This window comes from Caloenas nicobarica, chromosome 1, assembly GCF_036013445.1.
Source record: "Caloenas nicobarica isolate bCalNic1 chromosome 1, bCalNic1.hap1, whole genome shotgun sequence".
NCBI lineage: Eukaryota > Metazoa > Chordata > Aves > Columbiformes > Columbidae > Caloenas > Caloenas nicobarica.
In genome coordinates this window covers 159,546,316-159,569,380 of record NC_088245.1, presented here as the reverse complement: position 1 = coordinate 159,569,380, position 23,065 = coordinate 159,546,316, and the positions used below count along the sequence as shown (strand labels likewise).

General features: G+C 39.3%; 1 protein-coding gene across 1 annotated transcript in view; it reads left to right on the top strand.

Moving 5' to 3' along the window:
* Positions 1 to 23,065, top strand: part of UBAC2 (UBA domain containing 2) — a 100,660-nt gene that overhangs the window by 59,623 nt on the left and 17,972 nt on the right. The window contains exons 5-7 of the mRNA XM_065651229.1: positions 4,941 to 5,064; positions 6,991 to 7,038; positions 20,807 to 21,052. Coding sequence (XP_065507301.1) covers positions 4,941 to 5,064; positions 6,991 to 7,038; positions 20,807 to 21,052 — 418 coding nt within the window. The remainder of the gene's footprint in view (positions 1 to 4,940; positions 5,065 to 6,990; positions 7,039 to 20,806; positions 21,053 to 23,065) is intronic.

Sequence of the window (23,065 nt, the reverse complement as noted above, 5' to 3'; positions counted from 1 at the left end):
TGTCTATGGCCCTTCTTTGGACACAGACATCTCAAGTTTCTAGTAGAAGTTAATCGTGGCACTTGAAAGGATATTCCCAGTATTCTCATAATATAATGAACAAGAGGTCAGGACAAAGGTATCTGGAAGAGGAGAGAAAGTAGAGGAAAGGAGATTAAAAGGGATGAAGGGAAAAGCAAAAATAAGATGAAAAGAGAGAAGTGAAGGAAATCCTTGCAGTGATTATGAGCTTCAGGAACAAGGCTTTGGTTATTCCCAGAGTAAAAGAGTAGCTTAGGTTTGACAGGACCTCTGGCAGTCATCCAGTTCAGCCGTGGGTTCAAAGCATGGCCAACAAGAACAGGTCGCAGAGATACAAGAACAGGCTGTATCTCTGAGGATGTAAGTTCTAGCTCTGGGCAACCTGGTGCTGGACCATCATTACCCCCTAGCTGGACTTGTTCCAGTATGTTAATGCTTTTCTTGAAGTGAGGAGCCCAAAAGTGGATGCAGTGATTCAGGTTCAGGCTCAGAAGTGCTGAACAATCACGTCTCCTGGCCCAGTGACCACATGTATTTGTGTCTATGGCCCTTCTTTGCGTACAGTTAATGCAGCCTCGTATGCAACTGGCCTTTCCTGCAAGGGCGAACTGCTGATTGACATCCAACGGATTCTCCAGCTCCTTGTCTGCAAATCTGTTTTCTAGCCTGTTTATACCATTGTGCCAGGTTATTCCAATGCAGGTGGAAGACTCTGCAGTTGCTTTTGTTGAACTCTGTAAAGTTCTTGTCAGCCCATTTCTCCAGCCCATCAAGGACTATCTGAATGCGGCCCTGCTCTCCAGAGTATTGACTGCTCCCTCCAGTTTTATGTCATTCACCAACTTGTGGGAGTGCACTCTGTCCCATCACCCAGGTCGTTAATAAAGACAATAAATAGTGTTGGCCCCAGTGTGGATCCCTGAGAGAAGCTGCAAGTAACCGGCAGCCGCTTGGACTTTGTGCTGCTCGTCAGAACCCTTTTGAGTCCGGCCGTGCAGCCAGTTTCCCTTGAGTTTGCTTATCCAGTCCACATCTCCCCAGTTTTTCTTCAAGGACACAAGAGGAGACTGAGTCAAAGGCCATCCTGAAGTCAGAGTGTACAACATTCACTGCCTTCCCCTTCCTTGTCCACAGTGCCAGAGTCACCCTTGGTAAATCGATATGGCAATGGCTTCTAGGAGAAGGGACGGAGGTGAGGCTTGCAGCTACCTAAATCCTCTTATTGCCCTCCTTAAAGATGGCTGTGACATTGGCATTTTTCCAGTTATCAGGAACCTGCCCTGATCACCACAATGTTTCATCTTCAGCGCCCTGAGGTGCATCCCGTCTGGTCCTTTAGACTCCTGTATGGCCAGTTGGGCTCAAGGGCTTCCTAACTGTCCTCCTTTGCAGCAAGTGTTGTTGCTCCAGTCCCACAGGGACCTGGGAGGGCAGAAGGCAAAACTAACCAGTAAAAACTGAGGCAAAAATAGGCATCGGATACCTCAGCTTTTTCCATGTCCTTTGTCACTAGGTCCCTTTTTCCACCAGGCAGTGGGGTCCACATTTTCCTTAGCCATCCTTCTGTTGTCCTTTACTGTGTCAGTCATATTCTAGTATTGTTTCATAGATAACTCCTCTGAAAGACCTTCTGTAGATGAGCAGCATCTCCAAATAGGTATTATAAAACAAGGCATGAATAATACATAGAAAATTCTGAAGGCAACAGAAAAGGTTAATTGAAATTTTCCAAGTACAGAATTATATAATGAAGGTTGAGAGCAAAAGTTTAAAATTAATAGGAACCAATTTACACACAGTGGATTCACCTGTACAAATGAGTTTCACAAAATATTTTGAAGGGCACTAGTCTTGACACCTTAAAAAAAGATACCTGAATGGGTATTTGTCTAATACATATTTACACTAGACATGAGCTCTGTCTAAAAAAAACCAAAAAGTGATGTCTTCAGAGGCGCACATCTGTGGTGCCCATGAACTTACTGTTTTAGGACAAAAGGTCCATCACTAAGTTTCCTCTAGATTGTCAGATACCGAGCAGTGTCAGACACTGGACTTTGAATTACACGGATCACTATCCCATATGGGGGTGGTGCTTTCTATGGTGTCTGTTGACACTAATTGTGAATATTAACATTTAAGGAACCTTTTAACTTTTCTCTAATCTCTTTTTAAAATACGCTTGCAGTTATGGGAAATTCCTTTTTGTACTTTCCCATCTTATGGTTGAGCACACTTTTGCATGTAAAATGTCTGTGTCTGAGTCACTGTTTATCACAGGAGGAATAAAACCTGAAAAGCATACCACAGTTTTGTTACTCTCTCAGGTAATTTAGTAAGAGTAGAAGTAAATAACTTAAAATTACTTTGCTAAAAAGGGAAAAGATTTTGGTTTTTTGTTCTCTCTTCACTTATAAAACCTGATTTACTTCAGTGAATGTTGTCTACAATTGAAGCACTTCTAAGGAAGAATTCTTTTGTGTGGGCACTCATAGCTGTGTCTATCGATTTCTCCAACTTAAATAACTTGAATTTATTCTAAGAATGTGTTGTGTGTCTTTTTTGGTTTTGTAAGAAGGACTATATGCAAAATTGAACATTTTTCAGTAGTTCCTGAGTTAGCATTCTCTAGACATTCAAGTGCATCTGACTGTGTTAAACGGATGGTACTAAGAATGTTTCTATAATTAAACTGTATTTAAGTCCTCGGAGAGGAAGCTTTTCAGCAAGCTGAACTTCAAATACAACAAACAAAATGATAATGAAATGCTCTTAAGCCACAGCCCATTAAATGCGTAAAAATAATACTTGAAGGGGTTTTTTCATGGCTGTGGGTGTTGCATTTGGCAGTTATTCAGGAAATGTGAGTTTCAGTATTTAGACCATCATTTCACGTAGTATTACTCCTATCCATATATCGGGAGTGTCAAACTCATTTTCACCGGGGGCCACATCAGCCTTCGGTCGCCTTCGGAGGGCCGAATGTCATTTTCGGACTGTATAAATGTAACTACTCCTACATTTATACAGTACGTTTATACAGTACAGTACATTTATACTGTATAAATGTAACTACTCCTACATTTATACAGTACAGTACATTTATACTGTATAAATGTAACTACTCCTACATTTATACAGTTCGAAAATGACATTCGGCCCTCCGAAGACGACCGCCAGGCTGATGTGGCCCCCGGTGAAAATGAGTTTGACACCCCTGCCATAGCTCCTCCAGAAAGAAAATGTATTTTTGAGTGAACACTTCAAGTTGTTTGCGTCCTGGTTTGTGCTGTTGGCAGAATTCCCGCTGAGCATCATAGTAAGATCCCTTTCGTGTATAGGCCCATGGAAACTGCAACTCTTGAATGTTTTGAGAACCTGGCGAGCAGTGAAAAATCACCCCGTGTGGTGTCCCACGCCTGTTGGACACACGGCAGCTCCAAACCACGGGTGAGGGTTCAGCTGGGGGACACGTGCCCTTTGCAGATGCCCCCGCTGCCTGCTGCCTGCAGCTTGCTGCCCGCGGGTCGATGCCGCTGCGGCTCTGCCTGTCCAACAGGCCATTTCTGCCCTGAAGTGATGTTTTTTTATTCCCTTCCTCCATCTTAGGAGGTATTTTTCTTGTAGAATCTCCTATATCCGTGCTTTTGGCATTGATTCTGCTGTGGCCTCGCCTGTTGTTCATGATTTAGTTTTCTGGGTGTTTTGTGAGGAGCACAGGCTTTGTATCTGCCCTTCAGAGAAGGGCAACGAAGCTGGTGAGGGGCCTGGAGCACAAGTCTGATGAGGAGCGGCTGAGGGAACTGGGGCTGTTTGGCCTGGAGAAAAGGAGGCTGAGGGGAGACCTGATCGCTGTCTGCAACCACCTGAAAGGAGGGTGTAGCATGGAGGGGGCTGGGCTCTTCTCCCAAGTAACAAGTGATAGGACAAGAGGAAATGGCCTCAAGTTGCGCCAGGGAAGGTTCAGATTGGATATTAGGAAAAATTTCTTCACAGAAAGGGTTGTGAAGCACTGGAACAGGCTGCCCAGGGAAGTGTTTGCATCACCATCCCTGGAGGTGTCTAAAAGATGTGTAGATGAGGTTCTTAGAGACATGGTCTAGTGCCAGAGTTAGGTTATGGTTGGACTCAATGATCTTGAGGGTCTTTTCCAACCAAAATGATTCTATGATTTTATATGGATGAAATGCACTGTTTTGTGTTCGCAAGTTTAATCAAGCTGTCTGATCATTGTAAAAGGTGCTTGGGTCTTAAATTCTACGAAACTGCTTCCAATTACGGTTTAGAAATTTAATAAACATCTTGTGCTGTGATTAAGGTGAGGACTCTAAGAAAGTTAGTTATTTGTAGGGCCATGGAAGTCAGTGGCAAAGGGAAATTAAATCAAATGGTCAATATTCTCATCTTAGATACTGCAGTCTTTTGGTAATCCTCTAACACCTTAAACTTGAGTGAATATGGAGCTTAACTTGATAAGTGAAGTGGTTTCCATGACCTTTAGGGATAGTTATAATCTTTACCATTTGTGCACTTGGATCAAAGTGGTTTTGTTCTGATGCAGGAGACTATGACTGTTCTGTGTGTGTGTTATATTTTACAGAAGCAGTGTGCTATTAGGCTAAATATGTTGCCTTCTCTGCTGCCTCCAGTCCTGAACATCTGGAAATAAGATACTTTTGTTCACCTATTTCTTCTTTACAAGGATATTTGCCAAAGACTAGTAGTTCATTATTTGCTAATGAATCTGTTATCCTGAATGCCACAACTTACCTAATAATTACTTCCCAAGAAAGACCTTTGTTCACAAGGTGGTAATACATTTTGATTGTTATGTACTTAGGATTAATTACTTTTTATTCTTTTACGCTACTGTTGCCAGTATCATCCTTATTAACCATCTGTATCTTTTCTTTTTGCAGTTTGGGTCCTGTGTTTGCTCTGTTTGTACCATTTTATTCCTCCATTCCAAGAGTGCAGGTGACACAAGTATTAGGCCATTTTTCTATCACAAACAAGACACTGGTCTATATATTGGGTTTACAGGTATGGTGTGTACTTACTTGTTCATGTTTTAATGAATTACTGATGTAATCGTATTTCTGTATGTTCATCTATGAATTTTGATGCTTCCATGCTTATGATTTTACATATGTTTAGCTAGTGACTGTCCTATTAACTAAAATATTGAAAAATGTGTTGCTAGTATACATTTCTATGTGCTGAAGTGGTGGACAAGTGATCTGTTCTTCTCTTGTCGTCTTCTGTCTTGATTGTCTTACACAGGAAAATATAATAGTAAATTCTACAAATTTTTTTGGTCAGTGAAATGAACTAGATGAAAATAGATGAAAACAGAACCTGATGCTAAGGCATATATATCTTTCTCCTTTCTAATTTGCTTTTATTCTTGATTTTGTTTGTTTTCCCCTTGTTTATTAGAGCTCAAACAAAGCTATAGAATACCATATTTTTCTATGGTAAGGCTGTCAGTAAATAATCAAGTTTTTGTCTGAATTCCGCTTCTATATAAATTAATATTATTTGTATATTAAGCATTACCATGTGACAGGTAATTTAAAATACTTGAACGTAGAGCACAGCAATATAACATAGTATTATGTTACATATGAGTGGAAAAATATAGGTACTTGGTACAGAAAGGCAGTAGTTGTTAAAAAAAAAAAAAAAACAACCAAAAAAACCTAAATAGCCTAGAAATGAGTGGACACTCATGTCACAACCTGAATTACGAAACAGGAGACGTGCGAACTTATGAGAAATTGTACTAATTTTTATAGATTCCAGAGACTCTAAAATAGCTCTAGGACTAGCTACGGAAAGCACCATGGTTATATGAAGTGTGGTAGAGAGCATTTTAGAATAGAATGATCAGTTTCAGAATATTGACTTGTGCTCCACGTGAACATTTCATTTATTCATTGTGCTCTTCAGCCTTTGGATTTCTTCAGTTTCTGCTTAGCACCGTATTTTCTCAATCTTTCAGAAATCTTGTTTCCTCTCTTGAGAAACCATCAATACCTTTATTATTCCAGTCTTTGGGAAAGCCATGATATTGTCTGAACTCTTTCCCATCATGTCCTTTGCCTTTTGCTTTCACACACACCTCTGACACAGAGCGCTGCTGTTCCTGGTTGCTGTATCTTCGCTGCATCTCTCCCGGCTGCGTACAGAACGGCTGCTGCCGTCACACAGGGGCCGAGGGAAACATCATTTGCCTCCTCCTCGTTTGTAAACTCTGCCCTTATCTCAAGTCACTTTTTCCATAGTCAGAAGTCTAGAGGGAAGGTGTTCTCATGATTCAGTCAGCATCATGCAGAACAAACTTAGTAACCAGTATCAGTCTTAATTTTCAGCCCATTTTTCCAATTGATGATAACTTTCTCTAGGTGATTAATCACTTACTTTACTAGAAACGATGGACTGCCTTGTTGGCTCATCAGGACTTTTTGTTTGAATTCACTCTGACCTTTTCTGTGATTTCATGTGAACAAATGTGCCAATGGGTGAGAACTTGATTTATTCAATTTCGATGCTCAAGCTTAGTCTCTCCATGACTGCACATCAAAGTGCTTCACTTACACTGCCTGCTCGGCTTGGAACTCTTCTCCTGTCACTGCCGAATCATTTCCTTTGCTTCAGTCTGTCTTTCAGACTTGTTTTTCTGTGCAGCCTATAACTGACATCCTGTTATACTTAGTATGCTATATGAAAATAAAATGTATTGTTCTGTAGAAGGAGAACAATCATTGGATCCCTGTGTTTTTTCCACTTATGCTGCTTCTGGAATACATCTTTTTTTAATGTTAAACTGAATTTTCAGAGAACGAAACATCTGACTTTTCCCTTGTCACGATAAGTACATAGCCAATTATAATATTGCAGCATAGTAGCTCAGACAACAACAGCTATGTAAAATTAAAATTTTAAATCACTGCTTTTGTCTTCTAGCTCTTAACCTCTGGTTCCTACATCTGGATTTTAGCCTTAAGTGGACTGGTAAGTCTTACTGTTTTAAAAATTGTGTGTTGCTTAATATACAATCAGTGCAGTATATTTGGACTCAAAAAGAACAGAAATTAATGACTTGTGTTTTTATTTTTAATGATAAGTAGAAAGTTTTCATCTTTAACTTCCGAAGGTGTAAAGCACTGGCTGTCTCGTGATAAATGGACAGACAACAAAAGTCGTGGTTAATATTTGCAGGCTGCCACTGCTTTCTGACCCCCTAAAATTATTTTACTGCCATGGATATAGCTTTAGACCCATAACTATAAATGAGACTATTGAGGAAATAGTAGAAATATTTACCCTATTTTTTCCCCAGTTTTCAGCAAGCCTCAAGGTTTTATTCCAGGAAGCAGATTTTAACAACTTTGCTGTGAGGATTTTTCATGTTTTGCTGGTCTCCTAGGACACCTGTGTTATAGCTGTTTCTCACTACGGTAATGGCAGTAAGGGTGCAAAATCACTTTCTTCATGCCAGTCAGATGAAGTCAGTGTGGTCTGTCCTTAGCACTTAGTGCTAAAACAGATTGTACTAAATCTTTCAGATTGTTAGATCCTGGTAAGCTCTTTTAAAATTTTACCAATTTATAAGTTAGGAACTCTGACTCAGATTTCTCGGCCCAAAATATTGTCAGCTTTCAAACAGTGGAAGTGTCACCTCTTCCTGAAAAGCTCATTATTAAGTTGACGCAACCTTAAGAAGAACTTAAATAGTGCCCTTGTTATTTAGAACCTACTAATTTGAATTTGCATTGAGCTCAGACTGAAATGCCAGTGGACACTTCATGCATTACTGCTGTAACTCAGTAGTTTTGGTCTCTTACCATTTGCGTTGACTGTTCCAAAATATTCTGTGAGCTCACAGGGTAACTAACAGGAGTGACAGAGCAGTAAATAGTGCAGTTTCCTCAGCAATTTGGTCTGACCGTAAATGTCAATTAAAACAGTGCAAGTAACAAACCAGAATTTCTCTTTCCTGGAGATCAGCCCAAGCCTCAGTGCCTGCCTGAGGATCTGTGACTTCCTCCAAATGCTCTGCCCTTCCTGTTGCTCTTCTGGCTCTTTTAATAGCCCTTCCTTTTGAACAGGTGTTCATTAGAGAGGGAAGGAAAGGAAAGGAGAGAAAAGGCATTTTTAACTCCCTCTTTCCTGGTGACAGGAACTGTATGGGCCTACAAGAAAGACGGGGACAGACTTTTTACCAAGGCCTGTAGTGACAGAACAAGGGGCAACACTTTTAAACTAAAACAGGATAGATTCAGACTAGATATAAGGAAGAAATTTTTTACAATGAGGGTGGTGAAACACTGGCCCAGGTTGCCCAGAGAGGTGGCAGATGCCCCATCCCTGGAGACATTCCAGGCCAGGCTGGACGGGGCTCTGAGCAACCTGATCCAGTTGAAGATGTCCCTGCTCATTGCAGGGGGTTGGACTAGGTGACCTTTGAAGGTCCCTTCCAACCCAAACTATTCTATGCATACTTGGTTATACTTAGTTATAAGTATGTGTGTGTATATATATTATACACACTTATTTGTATATTTATATATATATGTCAGAGAGACTTACAAAGAACAGCTAAAATGTTTTTTTCATATTATATTACACAGTTCTTATTTTAATTCTGTTTTTATTATACAGCTCTATAATGCAACTTTCTTAGCATTCTTTTTCATAAATGCCCTTTTTTTAATTGCAGGTTGACAGTGTGTTTTACATAGGTGCAAGTCCATAGGAATAAATTGAACTTTGTGTCACGGAAATGCTTAAAAAATCATTTGAAGTTTTCATATTGTTTCAGTCAGCACTAATTAAGTCATTATCAATGATGATGTGTTTTCAGTCTCATTTTTTCTGCAGCAAGCTGGGAGCTGCACTCTACTGTTTTGTACTAAGTGCTACAATTTGGAAAGAAGTTCATGTTAAGAATTTCAGCCATTTTTTTGCAGTGCTTATCTGTCACACTTCTGTGAATAAGAAGTCACTTTTTCTCCTCTGTTAGAAATTATAATTTGGCACCTTTTGAGAAAACTTGATAAATGAGTCAAGTTTCACAGTGTGTTAAATAATCTGAAGAGGGATATGAAATACAATGAAGGTACCTTATAGCAGTACAAGTGTAGATATTTGATAACGTGTATGTACAATTGCAGAAATACGTAGGTTGTTAAATCAATATTAAGTCATTCCAACAACCTATGTATTTTTGTAATTCTTACTGCTCTTGACATTTTCTGACATACCATGTCTTTGTTGAATCGAATTTTTGTGTATTTGTACAAAAAGGCTGAGTAAATGCATGAACAGCAAGTCAGCTAGGTGTGGTATTTAGTCAGTAGTTCGTTGCTTGTTAGACACTTCACTGTCTGTATTTTTAGCTCTAAAGATCGCTGAGACACTCATATGACTGTACGTGATGCTGTTCTGCAATTCAGCTTTTGTAGCACTTCTGCTTATGTGGAGCATTAACATGGACGGTGTCGGCACAATTTCTGAATTGTTGTCAATTTCCACTTTCTCTTCACCATCTTCCCCATTTAGGTTTATTCAAATTCTCACAATTTATATTTTAACATGTAATGAACTCTCTTAGACTGAACAGGATCTGACTTTCCAGGTAGAAGATGTGGCACTGGAGATAGATTTCTGTGTTCATCCTTGCTAGTGCCGCTGGACTTCCCTGTGAATTCCAGGCAGAGTGTAGAGCACTGGGAATTGTACCGCCTTGAGTTCTTGTTTTCAGTGGTTTTGAGCGATACCATCATCACAGAAACGTGTTTGTGTGTGCGTCTGTGTTTGCGTGTGTGTGAGAGCCTATGTATGCAGACAGGCATTGATGTCATGTGCCTGGTGGCAGGGAATTTTAGACACTTTGTGGTTTGACACTGGGTTGTTCTCAGTTGTGGAGATTACAGCTCATGTTTTGTTATTGGAATACAAAAAGTCTGCTGTGTCTGTCTTTGCCATAAGGTATCTCTTCCTAGGTTTCTAATTTTGAATCGACATAGGAATACAGGCTTGAAGGCAGGTTCTTTACTCTCCAGATGAAACTGGAGTACCTTTCAATCATCATTCTTTCGGTATGTCGGTGTGGGCCTGGTAATTTCAGTTGCCACTATGTTGTGTAAAATATGCTGTTTAGATACATGATGCTTATTTACAAAGAAGGGAGAATTTAAGAAGTAGACTGTAAACAATTTCACCAATCTGATATTATCAGTAATCTACAATGTTGTTGTTCTTAGAATTTATGAGACTAATTTAGTTTCTTGTGATGTATTTTGCCAGGAATATACCATACTTGGTACATACAGTCCAGATTTGTTTCTTATGATAAGAGGTTTTTTAGGTCATAAAATTAGGAAACTTCATATTAGAGACGCAGATGTGTCGTGAAAGTCATATAAGCTATTTCCATTTGCCTTTAGCCAGAAATTCTTTCAATAGCTGTTTGCAGAAGTGCTTCCATATAATGCATATTGCTCAGTTTAGTGAAGGCCAGAAACACTTTCCTTACCTTTTTTTTTTGGTTTAAAATGGTTAAAATACCTTAGAAAACGGTATCCACTTGAATGTTTTGTTGGACACATATATATCAACGCATCTTCTCTCCCTTTTTTCGACCCCTTGAAAATCTCTTGTGTTCTCAGCGTACGTTTCTCATTGCTATACTCTTGCAGGATTGAAATTTGAGGGGCATATCAAGGCTCACTCAGTCATAGCTACAGCAAACCTGCTGCAAGAAGTAAGCTCGGGTTGGTACCAACAGATGAGATATGGGCACTGAGACACGCAGTTCCCTCCACTCATTAGTATCATGTTGTCATCATACAGATCTCATGCCAGGGTTTCTGCTAACCATGGAGCTGGGGCTATATTTCTTCAGGGAAAGGTATTTTTCAGGCCCTTTCTGTGATTTTACTGTTTTAGACCCTTTTCTTCTTATCTAGTGTCATTTGTTTATTTGTTTGCAAGGTGACCTGCACTGCATAATGTTCAACATTTGGAATACCCCAAGTCTTCTGTGAGCTGCCTTGAATTTGGGTAGAGTTCAGGTCAAACCTTAGGAAACTGAAACTGTCTTAACTTCACAAATGCTGAAGTTTCTAAGACCTTGTTTACTTTGCATTTGGCTTAGTAAAATCTGCAACAACCTTCTGCATTGTTTCGGTGCTATACTGTGATTTACTTTTCTCAGATTGTATGAAAAGTTGGGCTTCTTATAGTCTAGATATTGGAAAACTGTAGAGAATCTGTAATTTAGAGCATGCACTTTAACGGCTTAAGGTTAAGACAAAGTTCAGACAGTGTTCAGTGCTTGGTTGTAATTTCAGTTCTGATTTTTGAGTGCTTTAGTTCTTCATAATTTTGAAGTTGCTAACTTGGTTTTACATAGACTACACATATCTGTTGTTAAATGCTTAGGTGTGTACTTCGGATTGTTTCGAGTTTTGTTTGTTAAGAACTTTATTCATCCTTTCTGCTCATTATTCGTTCGGCTGAGGTGTTTCTCTGTAGCTAATTCCTGTCCTTTAGGATCACCATGTATAGGATAAGAAGTGATTGGGCTGGGGAATGAAATATTTAACCAGACTTAAGGGGTTTTTTAGTTCTTGTCTTGAAAATAACATTATATAGTTAATATCCAATGGGACCTAGGAATCATTTACTTTCTTGCTGTTGTTTTTTCTTTTCTGCATCTTTGTGAGGTGATTTTGAACAATCCTTAATGAATTCTTTTTGTTGTTTAAAAAAATGTTTTGAAGGGAATGCAGAAGCATTTGTGTTACCCCACAGTGCAGTATTCACACTTAAAATATCATCCCTTCTAAATACGTAAAATTAGGATTAAATACGTGTGGAATTTCTTGAAGAGAATCGTTGGTCAGAGCCTGATAACACAGTATGCAGTTACCTCCACATTCACGTCCTGCCATGTGTTCCTCTTCATCCTCCAGTTAGTCTGGATGTCCTCCAGTCATTCACGTTTAGTCTTATGTACACTTTGAGTCAATGTCAAGGTATGATACTCCTTGAATTCTCTGTAATTGTGTAATTATAAATGGTGACTCAGGTAAGCCTAATTACATCTAGTTAAATGTCTTGTGGTAGTGCTTTGGTGACATGGTTGGTGACATGGAAAAGTCAGTCAACTAGAACTGAGTTTGGATAATTAAAAAAATATATGAAAGCTATGCATTAATTGTTTTCTGCTGTTGATTTATAGCTAGGCAATATTTTAATTGTAGTTAATAAAGTTAATTCTTTGCAATAACTGAAATCACATTTTTAATTCATTCTTTTAAAGCTGGAATTATGAAAAGGTATTCTGAAGCCAAAACTTATTAGAAGTATGACATTTAAATAAAGCAATATTAAGAAGTAATTAAATGATCTGTTGCTGTTTTGAATATTGTTATTGTGTGAAGTAAAATCTAGTGCACTCACAATAACATTAATAACACTTTAAAAGGAACTCTCATTACTGTAATATTTTTTCATCTTGAGCCTTTTTTCACCCCAGTGCCTGGTAACAGACTGCTTCACAGTGCATTTCTGACTTGAAAAATTGACACAAAAGGAGGATATCCCTAAGGGTATCTTTTAAACTTTAAAACAGTTTTATAAGTATATTGTAGCCTTCTCATTGATTTTTTTTTTAATTTTAAGTCTATAGTTTTGTGGAAGCATTGGATAATCACAGGGGGACATATTTTTTATCATTTTCAGTAGCAAGAAACTATAATTTTTAGAAGAAATAACTGAAGAAAATTTAAATAAATCCAAGACCGCTGATTATTTAGAGGTTTCCTGGTCTGGTCTTGTCTTTAATCACAACTGGTATTTGAGCCTTTGTGTTTGCAACCAGTGAGCCTGGTTGGAGCTGGAACTGCCGCTGGCCATTCAGCTAAGGCTGATCGTACGTGCCAGGTGCAGTGGCCCAAAACATCATTTTCAGCTGATTACCTGGTGTTGTTGACCACACCATCAGGAAATCCCATTAAACATCCCATGGGTGTTGCTCTAGAGATCTGCTGGGCTGCTCTGCCAACTTCATGAGCTGGGCTGTCTAGCTCAGGCTTGAGCACCATGCTAGGACACTTGCGTGGGTCCTGTTTTGCCTGTCAGCAAACGTCCTATATACACATCTACCCATGTTACAAAGTGCTGCAGAGGTCTTTATTCTATAGCTGCATCATATCACACATTACTGTGGATTCTGTTCTAAAAACTGCAGCAAAAGGCTTTACCATATAAAAAATATTAATAAAAATATTGACAAGGATACAATATTAAGACCTGATATTCAAAATAAAACACCAGTCCTTTTTGGATTGTATGGATAACCACAGCTTTTTTTCAATAAAGTTTGTAAAGGCACAGAAAGCATTACCCACACTTTTCGTTTTCTTTTTTCTTGTCAGTGTTGCTTGGAAGTCCTAGCTCAAGGAATCAGGAGTTTTTGGGGAATGTCAACTTTCCTAGTAGTAGAATAAGCTTTTAATCCTTGTGCAAACTACCGCTTCAAAATCAAAAGAACATCCCAAAGGCTTAGAAATCATAAGGCAAATGAAAAAAAGAAAAAAAAAACACAGAAAAAAAACCACACCAAAAAAACCCACCACAAACAAAAAACCAAAAACCAATGCCAAAAACTCATTGTGATTTTAAGACAATCTAGCTAGTGACTTTTTGGAACTTGAGTTGTGATTTCTAAATACTTGACATTGGTTTTACTATCTATATATATATATCAGTAGTGTTGCTAATACTAATGAGACTATTCACTTATTTAAAAATCTGCATGTGCTGAAGTATTTTCCTAAATGAAAATACGTATTTTATGTGTAACTGATGTGCCTCCCCCTTGCTGATAGTGCTTCCCACCAGAGACCAGGTAGTAAGACAGTTCATAGAATCACTGAGGTTGACATCTAGTCCAATGCCCTTCTCAAGCAGGGCCACCCAGAGCCAGTTGCCCAGGACTGTGTCCTGATGTCTTTTGAATATCTCCAAGGATGGAGACTCTGCCACCTCCCTGGGCAACCTCAGCACATAGGTTGTGAAGTGCACAGCCTGAAATAAGAAATGGAAAAGCAATAGAAGAACAGAGATTAGGGAATGCAAAAAGCAGCATTGTCTGTTTGTCTGTCCTAACTTTAGGGCAGGGACAGATACCCATGTCTAAGCTAACAGATATGCTGAATCCCACCCAAAACTAATGTGAGGTATCTGCACATGGGCAATAGTCAATATTCAGTTGACTGACTACAGTGGGCTTAATTTGAGATCATAGAATCACAGAATGTTGGGGATTGGAAGGAACCTCAGAAGATCATCTAGTCCAATCCCCCCGCCGGAGCAGGAACACCTAGATGAGGTTACACAGGAATGTGTCCAGGTGGGTTTTGAATGTCTCCAGAGAAGGAGACTCCACAACCTCCCTGGGCAGCCTGTTCCAGTGCTCACCATGAAGAAGTTTCTTCTCATATTTAAGCGGAACCTCCTGTGTTCCAGTGTGTACCCATTTCCCCTTGTCCTATCATTGATTGTCACCGAGAAGAGCCTGGCTCCATCCTCCTGACACTCACCCTTTACATATTTATAAACATTAATGAGGTCACCCCTCAGTCTCCTCTTCTCCAAGCTAAGTGTCTCTATGTTCTACTGACTGTATTGACTTGATCTTCTCTGTGGTGGGAGCTTAGACACCTTGCTTAAGTCAACTGACTAAGCTGACAACACTCCTACATCAATTAAAGCATCTGAAAAGAAAACTGTTGATTCATCTGTCATACAGGGGATGTTAATGTGGAAGTGAGGCTGTAACTGTTTGAGAGAGATGTAGATATTACCAGATATTTCTTCTTCCTGGAAGAAGGAAAACGTAGTGGGAAAGGAGAAGGTAATAATGTGTCAGAAGATACTTTCTCTTCTACATCCACAGCTTCCGAGATCCTGTAGAAAAATGGCTTTTAGTTTTCAGTTTGAATTTCACTTCAGAGTTTTCAGTTTCTCTCTCAGCTCTGAGGAAGAGTTTGTGTGCCCACAGTCTGGTCTTTGTCAGCTGTGCCAGCTGGTTCAGTACAGGGTAGATTGCTTCTCTCAAGCTTCTCTGGCCTGTACCTGTACACCTTCATGGCTGCAATGGTACCATTGTTTAGAGAGGGAAACCATGAGAGTAATTCAGCTGTGTGTGTATTATACTTTGGAGACATCTGCCATAGGATGAGTCACATCTTAGCAGTGCCCATTTGTTGACTATGAAGCCGACTTTAAACAACCAGCTCACACGTAGGCTTTTAAAATACAGATGTCTTTATTGGGGCTACTAAATCCAATCCTGTTCTTTTACGTAAAGAGGTTTGGTTAACAATACGATGACGATCACCTGCAGAGCTCTAGCAGAGACCCAAGGGAACCTGTCCTTAGGGCACAAGTGCAAGTTCAGCATAGATGTACTGTGCTGAAATGGCAGTACAGTCGTGCTTGCACATACACAAAGAATGACTGAGATCTAATAATGGTTGCATATGACCAAATGAAGACAGCATTGATGGACTCTGAAGAAGATAATATCTGGGAAATTTATGAGCCCAGTCAACTGAGAAGGAAATTGAAGAGAATTAGTTTATTATTATTATTATAATCTTATTTTTCTGTCAAGATAGCTATTGCAAAAAGCTGTTTATAGTCTTAGTGGACATTTCCACAAAGAAAACCCAAACAAAACAATCTGTTGTGTTACAGTTACGTTGCAGGCTCTCACTACAAGTTGAAAATGCATGCGTAGTGATTGTATTTGTTGTGTGGTTTTCACACAATCTCTCTTGGTTTGATAAATGTTTTTCTCTAGTGGAGGTAAGTACAGAATCCTCACACAAACTTTAACTCCTTGTTTTGGCTCTAGTTGTATGGAATTCAGAGCATACAATCACAGAATCATTTCGGTTGGAAGAGACCCTCAAGATCATAAAGTCCAAGCATAACCTAACTCTGGTACTAAACCATGTCCCTAAGAACCTAATCTAAACGCCTTTTAAACACCTCCAGGGATGGTGACTCCACCACTTCCCTGGGCAGCCTGTTCCAGTGCTTCACAAATCTCTCCGTGAAGAATTTTTTCCCTAGCTAAATAAAGAAATAAATAAAACACTAAGGTTAAAGCAGATAAAATAGGTATAAAAACATCGCTTCATCTTAAGAATACTACTGTTTGCTTTCAGTTTGTTGATATCTGAAAATAACAGTCTTCAATACATATAATGAATATATTTAAATGATTCAGAACAAAATAATTGAGTATTTGCTGACATTTAATTCTGTCAAGTTCTCACCATTAGGCAAAATAATTTTCAATGTCTACTGTGTTTTTTTGTTTGATATCCTTTTTTAATGTTAATCAAGTACAGTGGTTTTAAATATCTCTGTAAGTAGTGGAGCATATTTGTCATGTAAAATATTGAGGAGCTTCCATGTTTAGTTTACCTAATGCAAAAGAGAAACTAGAGCTACTTCCTTTTTCTAAAAAGTGTACGACTTTGGAGGGACATGAGGGAAGGGGTGAGGAAGTTGGACTTTCTACAGGGGTGAGAAGAGGTTAGGAAACTTCGTGTGAAGGACCAGTACTAAGCTGTGATCTTAAGAAACTGAAAAAATGTAAGCACCCTTTTTTCTGCAGCATTCCAGACAAATGCCAGCATACTTCATTTCCTCTGCTTAGCATTTTGTCTGATATGATATTGTGGATGAGGTTGTAGGATATGATGGTGTGACCATCAGAAAACAACTAAGATGCCTTTCATTAATAAGTTGCCAGCCAAAAATTCTCCATTCTACCAGTGTGAACTTAACTGCAGCATCTTTCTGTGGTGATTTTTCAGAGCCTAAGATGCTCTGAGGGCTCATCTATTTGGGGGAAGTAGCCCTTTAACCTGATGTATAGTGTTGAAGTTCGGGTATAATGAGATCGCCTTATCTTCATTGAGTAAAAAAAGTTGGTTTACTTTCTAGAAATTCACTACATGTCTGTAACAAAAATGGTGTAAAAAAGTTACTTTATACTTTGTCAAAGCTTGTTTTCTTAAAAAAAAAAAAAAAATGTATATATATATATGTCAAGTTCTGCTTATGAACCAGCCAAAGAGGAAGTTCCTTGGAAATACTTGACGTTAAGATGGGTGTATGACACTAAACCAGACTGAATCACGAGACTATTTTAACTACAAATGTCTCCATTCTTGGTTTATTGGAAATATGCAAATAAGTGTCTCTTCCTCACTAGATGAAACGTCTTGGAAATTTGTTAAAACTGGGCACAGCATTTAAAGTTTCGTGTGCTTCCATCTAATAGCTTTGTAAGTGGAGTAGTAAATTAAGGGAGAGAGGAAGGGGAGTGGCACTGAAATCCTAAGGGATGTAGAGGTGACAAGGCTGATTGCCAGTGTACCCTTGATGCTCTTCACGGCTGAGTCCGTCCTTCCATCTGTTTGCATTTGTGAAACCTGCAGCCTCGCACAATTGCTCTGAACAGTTACTGGTCCACAGTAAGTTTCTTGGCAACTCTGTAGAAAGTACACTGCTAGTCCCACACACAGTTCATCTTGTTCCTTCACCAGGTGCTTGTTATTATAGATTTTACTGTGAAGTTTATATTGTCAAACTTCTCAGCTCCCTGCTCTGTGAGCACAGAAGTCCACACGTTTGGGTTCTGCAGTGAGTTTCTGTCGAAGGCAGGACAAGGAGGGGCCAGGACAGGAGTCTGCTGTTGAGAAGCAGCAAGAAGACAGCCCATTGCAAGTGGTGCCTTGGCTATAGAAACCAGGAAAACTGCTCCAGTGAGCTCAGCAAAGCTGGGAAGGCAGGTAGGAACCATGTGTCTGAGTCTCACATGCAGTGCTAAATGACACTCTACGTTTTAGCAGTGTCCATAAATTTTTAGCCTTATAAAGCCTTTTCTTCTGATTAAATGCTCCAAAATGACTTGCTGTCTACAGCTACCTGAAAGGAGGTTGTAATGAGGTGAGTCTCAAGTCTCTTTGCCCAAATAGGACAAGAGGAAACGGCCTCAAGTTGCACCAGGAGAGGTTCAGATTGGATATTCGGAAAAAATTCTTTATGGAAAAGGTTGTCAGGCATTGGAACAGGCTGCCCAGGGAAGTGGCGGAGTCACATCCCTGGAGGTGTTTAGAAGATGTGTAGATGTGGCACTTAGGGACACGGTTTAGCAGTGCATTTGGGAGTGCTAGATTGACAGTTGGACTTGATGATCTTAAGGGTCTTTTCCAACCCAAACGATTCTATGATCCTATGACTAGCTGCCTCTACTTAGAAAAATATGAGAATGCTTTTACTGTACAACTACTAGTTGGTGCTTGCAGGACACTTTCCCTTCTGAGACAAACAAGTCCCAAAGTGCTGACACTAAAGACACACTGCTTCTGTCTCTTTGCTGTATTTTCTATCTTGAATTGGTAAGAGTGATTCTGTTTGTGGTTAATGTGTTCAGGCACGTGGCAAGATTTGTCATACGTTCAGGGAGATGTAGATTTTCCTATCACCGCTTGCTTTGTTTTGTTCTTGTAACTCAACCCGTTCAAGATTTATGGTGCTCTGAAAACATTAGATCTTGACAAAGGCCTGTAGGTGATGAGAGTGGGCAGAGATGGGTAGCTGGGAGGGACATTTGGAAGAAATGGGGGAATAGTGGTGTGATGTTGGGCAAAGTATTGTGAGCAGGAGCCCTTTCCCTGCCTGGTTACACCAGTGCAACCACGAATGCAAAATCCCTGGGACCAAAGAGGGGGCTGGCTCCACAGCCTAACGATACAGGGTGGGAGGAAGATAATTTGTAGGTTCTGGTGCTGCTTGTGCATTTTGCGTCTAAGAAATCATCAGATTAAATGTATACATAATATTTGCAACCTGGTTCAGTAATTCTTGCTCCCAAAAAAATTACCTCCCCGGTAGCCCTACAATCTAGATTTTCTTGAGTGAGGAGCCTATGTATGTAACTCTCTTGGCACCAGATGGTCACCTACTGAGGGACCTTCTTGCTAGGGAGATGCCTCAAGTACTACATACCAGAAGCAGATTAATTGCAGAAGCGATATGAATTTTCCTTCACTGATTCTTTGGCAATTATAGTTCTAGCTTAGTTTCCAGCTGATGTGCGCAAGTTTTAGTTGTGGGCTTACAGTCATCTGGAACAGTTTCACTAGAGCTGAGGGAAAGAATTTCTGAGGTCACAAAGAAGCTTCTGTCCCAGTGCCCTGTCATTCCTGAAGTCCGATTACAACTTTTCTTTGAATACATCATTTTCTTGTTAAAGGTAGCCTTCACTTCAATGCCAGAGATTACGGCCTTCCTCTTATCCCATCCCATTTACTTCGTTCCTTATAGCACAAAAAGATTGAAGAGGTTAAGAGTAGTTTAAAACTTTTCTTTCTCATTTTAGAATGGTAGCCTGTGTTTGGTGTTACATCCAACCCTGAGAGCAGTCCTAAAATGAAAGTCAGTGTTTCCCAAAGCAGAATGTATTTTTGCTAAAAGTCTCGTTACCTCACTTGGATAATTAACAATAACCTTGTAAATAATCTGAAAAATATCCCCTTCCCAAAGAATGTTGCATTTTCTTATACCATCTCCCTTCGTATATGTGGCAATGCATTTAGTATGTTTAAACAAATGTCAGTAAGATAAAATAAATATTCCCAAATAAATAACTGAGATGTGGAGTTTCTACATTGCTTCTAGCGTAATCACATTGTTTGGGTACATTTATGGATTTTGGGGCATTCATATCTCTTCCCGTTCATTTCACTCTGTTGTCATAGCATAATTCTTGTGGCATAACAGACAATAAATAGTCACAAATACTGAAATGGGGCATAAAGCAGAATGCAGACTGGGAGTTTGTGCAAGAACTTTGGCCTTCCTGCTGGACCACTTTGGGCTCAAGTGCTTCATAATGGTTGGGTGTTGACTGTAGGTCATTTATGAGCCACAGGGATTTCTGTTGCTCCTCCTGAATCTGAAATAAAACTGAACCCCAAGGCAAGCACAAGCGTGAACGCAGGGAATGGGTTTTTTTCTTACAGATGGGAGAAGTACATCACGAAGATTGTCTTTTCAGCATCACAGTTTTTAATTAACTGGGTTTTGAACCTTTTGTTTTTTTCTCCTAGATGGTAGATGGAATCCCTTTGGAATAAGTCCGTGCATACTCTTAGATTTAACTTCAAATTAGATATTTTGCATTTGTTTTTACTAGAAGGAGAGACTTGGGTGGTGAGGGCAGAAGCTTCAAGAGGGTTGTTTTTTAAAAGAGTGTTTACAGTGCTTCAGCATCCTCAGGGCAGCCTTAATCAGCCCAGGTCAGCATGCAGCCAGTGTACCCTGACCAGTTCCTTTACTAGAAATGAAAATTTTGTTTGAATTTTGACCTGTTTGAGAAACGGTTGGGTGGTTTGGTCTCCAATTGTGAAACAAACAAAAAACCCCAAGCAGCTTTCTGAGTCACAGGCGATGCAGTACACAGATTTAAAAAAGTAATAGTCTGTAGTTGTGAGGAAGTTGGAGGTAAAGAAATCCCCTGTTCTTTCTCTGACTCTTGACTGAGAACTCTGGGTAAATACAATAAAAAGTGCTGTAAAAAAAGAAAGACCAACTGCTGTCAGTAGCTAAATACAAAGTAAATTGAGTGTATTTAAGTTGGGTTTGTTTGTTTTTTCTTTTAACTTTTCATTTTTGGTTTTAGGTTTCTGGGATTTGCTACAATAGCAGTATATTAAAAGTTCATCGAATTCTTTGTGTACCCAGCTGGGTAGCAAAGATATTTTCTTGGACTCTTGAACCAATCTTCTCATCTGCGGAACCAACGAATGAAGTTCGAGTGGGAATGGGAGCAACAGTTGACATCCAGAGGCAGCAGAGAATGGAGTTACTGGATCGTCAAATCATGATGTCTCAGGTTGCCCAAATGAGGCGGCAAAGGCAGCAGCAGGTATTGATATATGTTCTGTAAGGATTATATTAAGTTATGGATAAAATACATTCTTGACTCATATATTTTCTATGGTTCCTGTTTCTTAAAAATAGGTATTTCTTTATTCTTCTCAATTGATCTTTCATACGCTGTTGTACTTCTAATAGCCATGTGGGTGTTTACGTAGCTTTGTATGTTAAAACTGCTTCACAAGCTGTAGGCAGAATGTCAGACAATCCTGTAAGCCAATCAGTACTTCTGGCATTCTTTCACCAAAAATGAGACTGAAAGGTAAAGTGGTTCCCTCTCGGTGGTATTTAGTAGGAGCCATTGTGGAAAGTTAGGAAGTCAAAATGCTCCTTACTCCTCTGAGCATTTGTGTGGTTAGCATCCTTTTCAGCTCCCTTGTTTGCGGATGTGCTTTGAATAAATGTGTTTCTTTTAAGAAAGTGCAGCAATTATATTCTCCAGCTTTCTTACAGAGGTAAACCACAGGGGTTTTCTGTTTGCCACATTTGATGCCCTTGTTTTATTTCTTTATTGAATAAAATAGCAGAGCCTTTTTATTTTTCTCTGGTTTAGCCAAACCAGCAAATGCAGATATTCACATACTTGGTGTTATAGGGCAGTAGAACAAGGCAGATGGTGTCTCAATTCACTCATTCCTGTATCTTAGATATATGGGTTACTAATCCATCAAACCTAACATACAACACAGGCCTTGCCTTGCTCTATGTGAACATAAACTGCTTATAATTTAATTGCAGCCTGGCAATTTGATGTCTTTACTGAGTTTCCTCTACCTGAAACACCGCTCTATACTGATACACAAGTTCTCTCTGGGTTCGAACTAGTGTAGTGCAAGTAGGTGTAGCTGCGTTACCATTAATATGTTTCCAGAATTAGAGGCGTGATGGCACAAAGCTTTGGCCAAAAACTGGACCATGAATCTTTGTTTCCAGTCCCTGATATCACGATTCTGTTTTCCGTGATTTCTTAACACTTCAGTCTGATGACATCGTTCCGCAGGTGGAAAGATCCTAATCTACTTTTCTCTATTCCCATTAGAACATTAATCAGTTTTAATGTAAGAACTGAACTAGAAGTTACTCAATTCTTGAACGTTGACGTCATAATAGAAAATGAATTGAAAGTGTCTGTTGGGCTGCAAGCTGCTGGGAAGATGGCAGCGAAGTTTCTACAGATAGGAGGAAAAAGCCATTTCCAGTTATATAGGGCAATCTCTATAATATATCTTTAATTGCAAAAAGTGGTAAATAAGTTCAGAACAGTAGATGATAAAAGAAGAGTTGATAACATTTTCTTCTCATCTTCTGCTTTCCTTAGGCTATGAACAATGAAAGTGGAAAAACGTCTTTTCATGTTTGACTTCAAGTAGAGTTCTTTAAAAAGGTGGAGGGGTTTAAGTAAAATAAATGAACATTGTTTGAACATCAGTGAGATGCTTCCCTTTACAAGCTGCTGAAACACTTTTCAAGTTACTTTCATGTTTGGCCTTCAACTTAAGCACAACGTTTAGTTAACTGGTAGTGCTGAACTGTGAAACCGGTGATCGGGAGGCGATGGGATTCATGTATGAATGTTTCAAAGAGGCTCTTCAGAAAAGTTGTGTCATGAAAGCATTCAACCAGCCTTTGATTTAATGGCTCACTCACAGAATTTACTGGCCATCAAGTAAATCATGAAAAGGATCATTGAAAAATGTCAAAATGTAGAGGTAAAAATGAAAAATAGGCTAATTTCAGTATCAAAATAATATTTTACAACTTGAAAACTTTTTCTGGGTTGCTGTACTTGGACAATTCATTTGCCTTTAGAGGCTTGGAAAGGTATAATTTGAAGACAGTAGAGTTAAACAGATCACATTACAGATGGAATTTATATGATAATTTTACCTGTGGGAGTGAAGCTGGTAAAGAATGCAGATCAGCTTCTTAGAGAGTTGGGTTTTGTTTTTGTGAAACTAATAAAAGCTGCAAAGGTATATATCAGTCACCAAATATGGCTTCG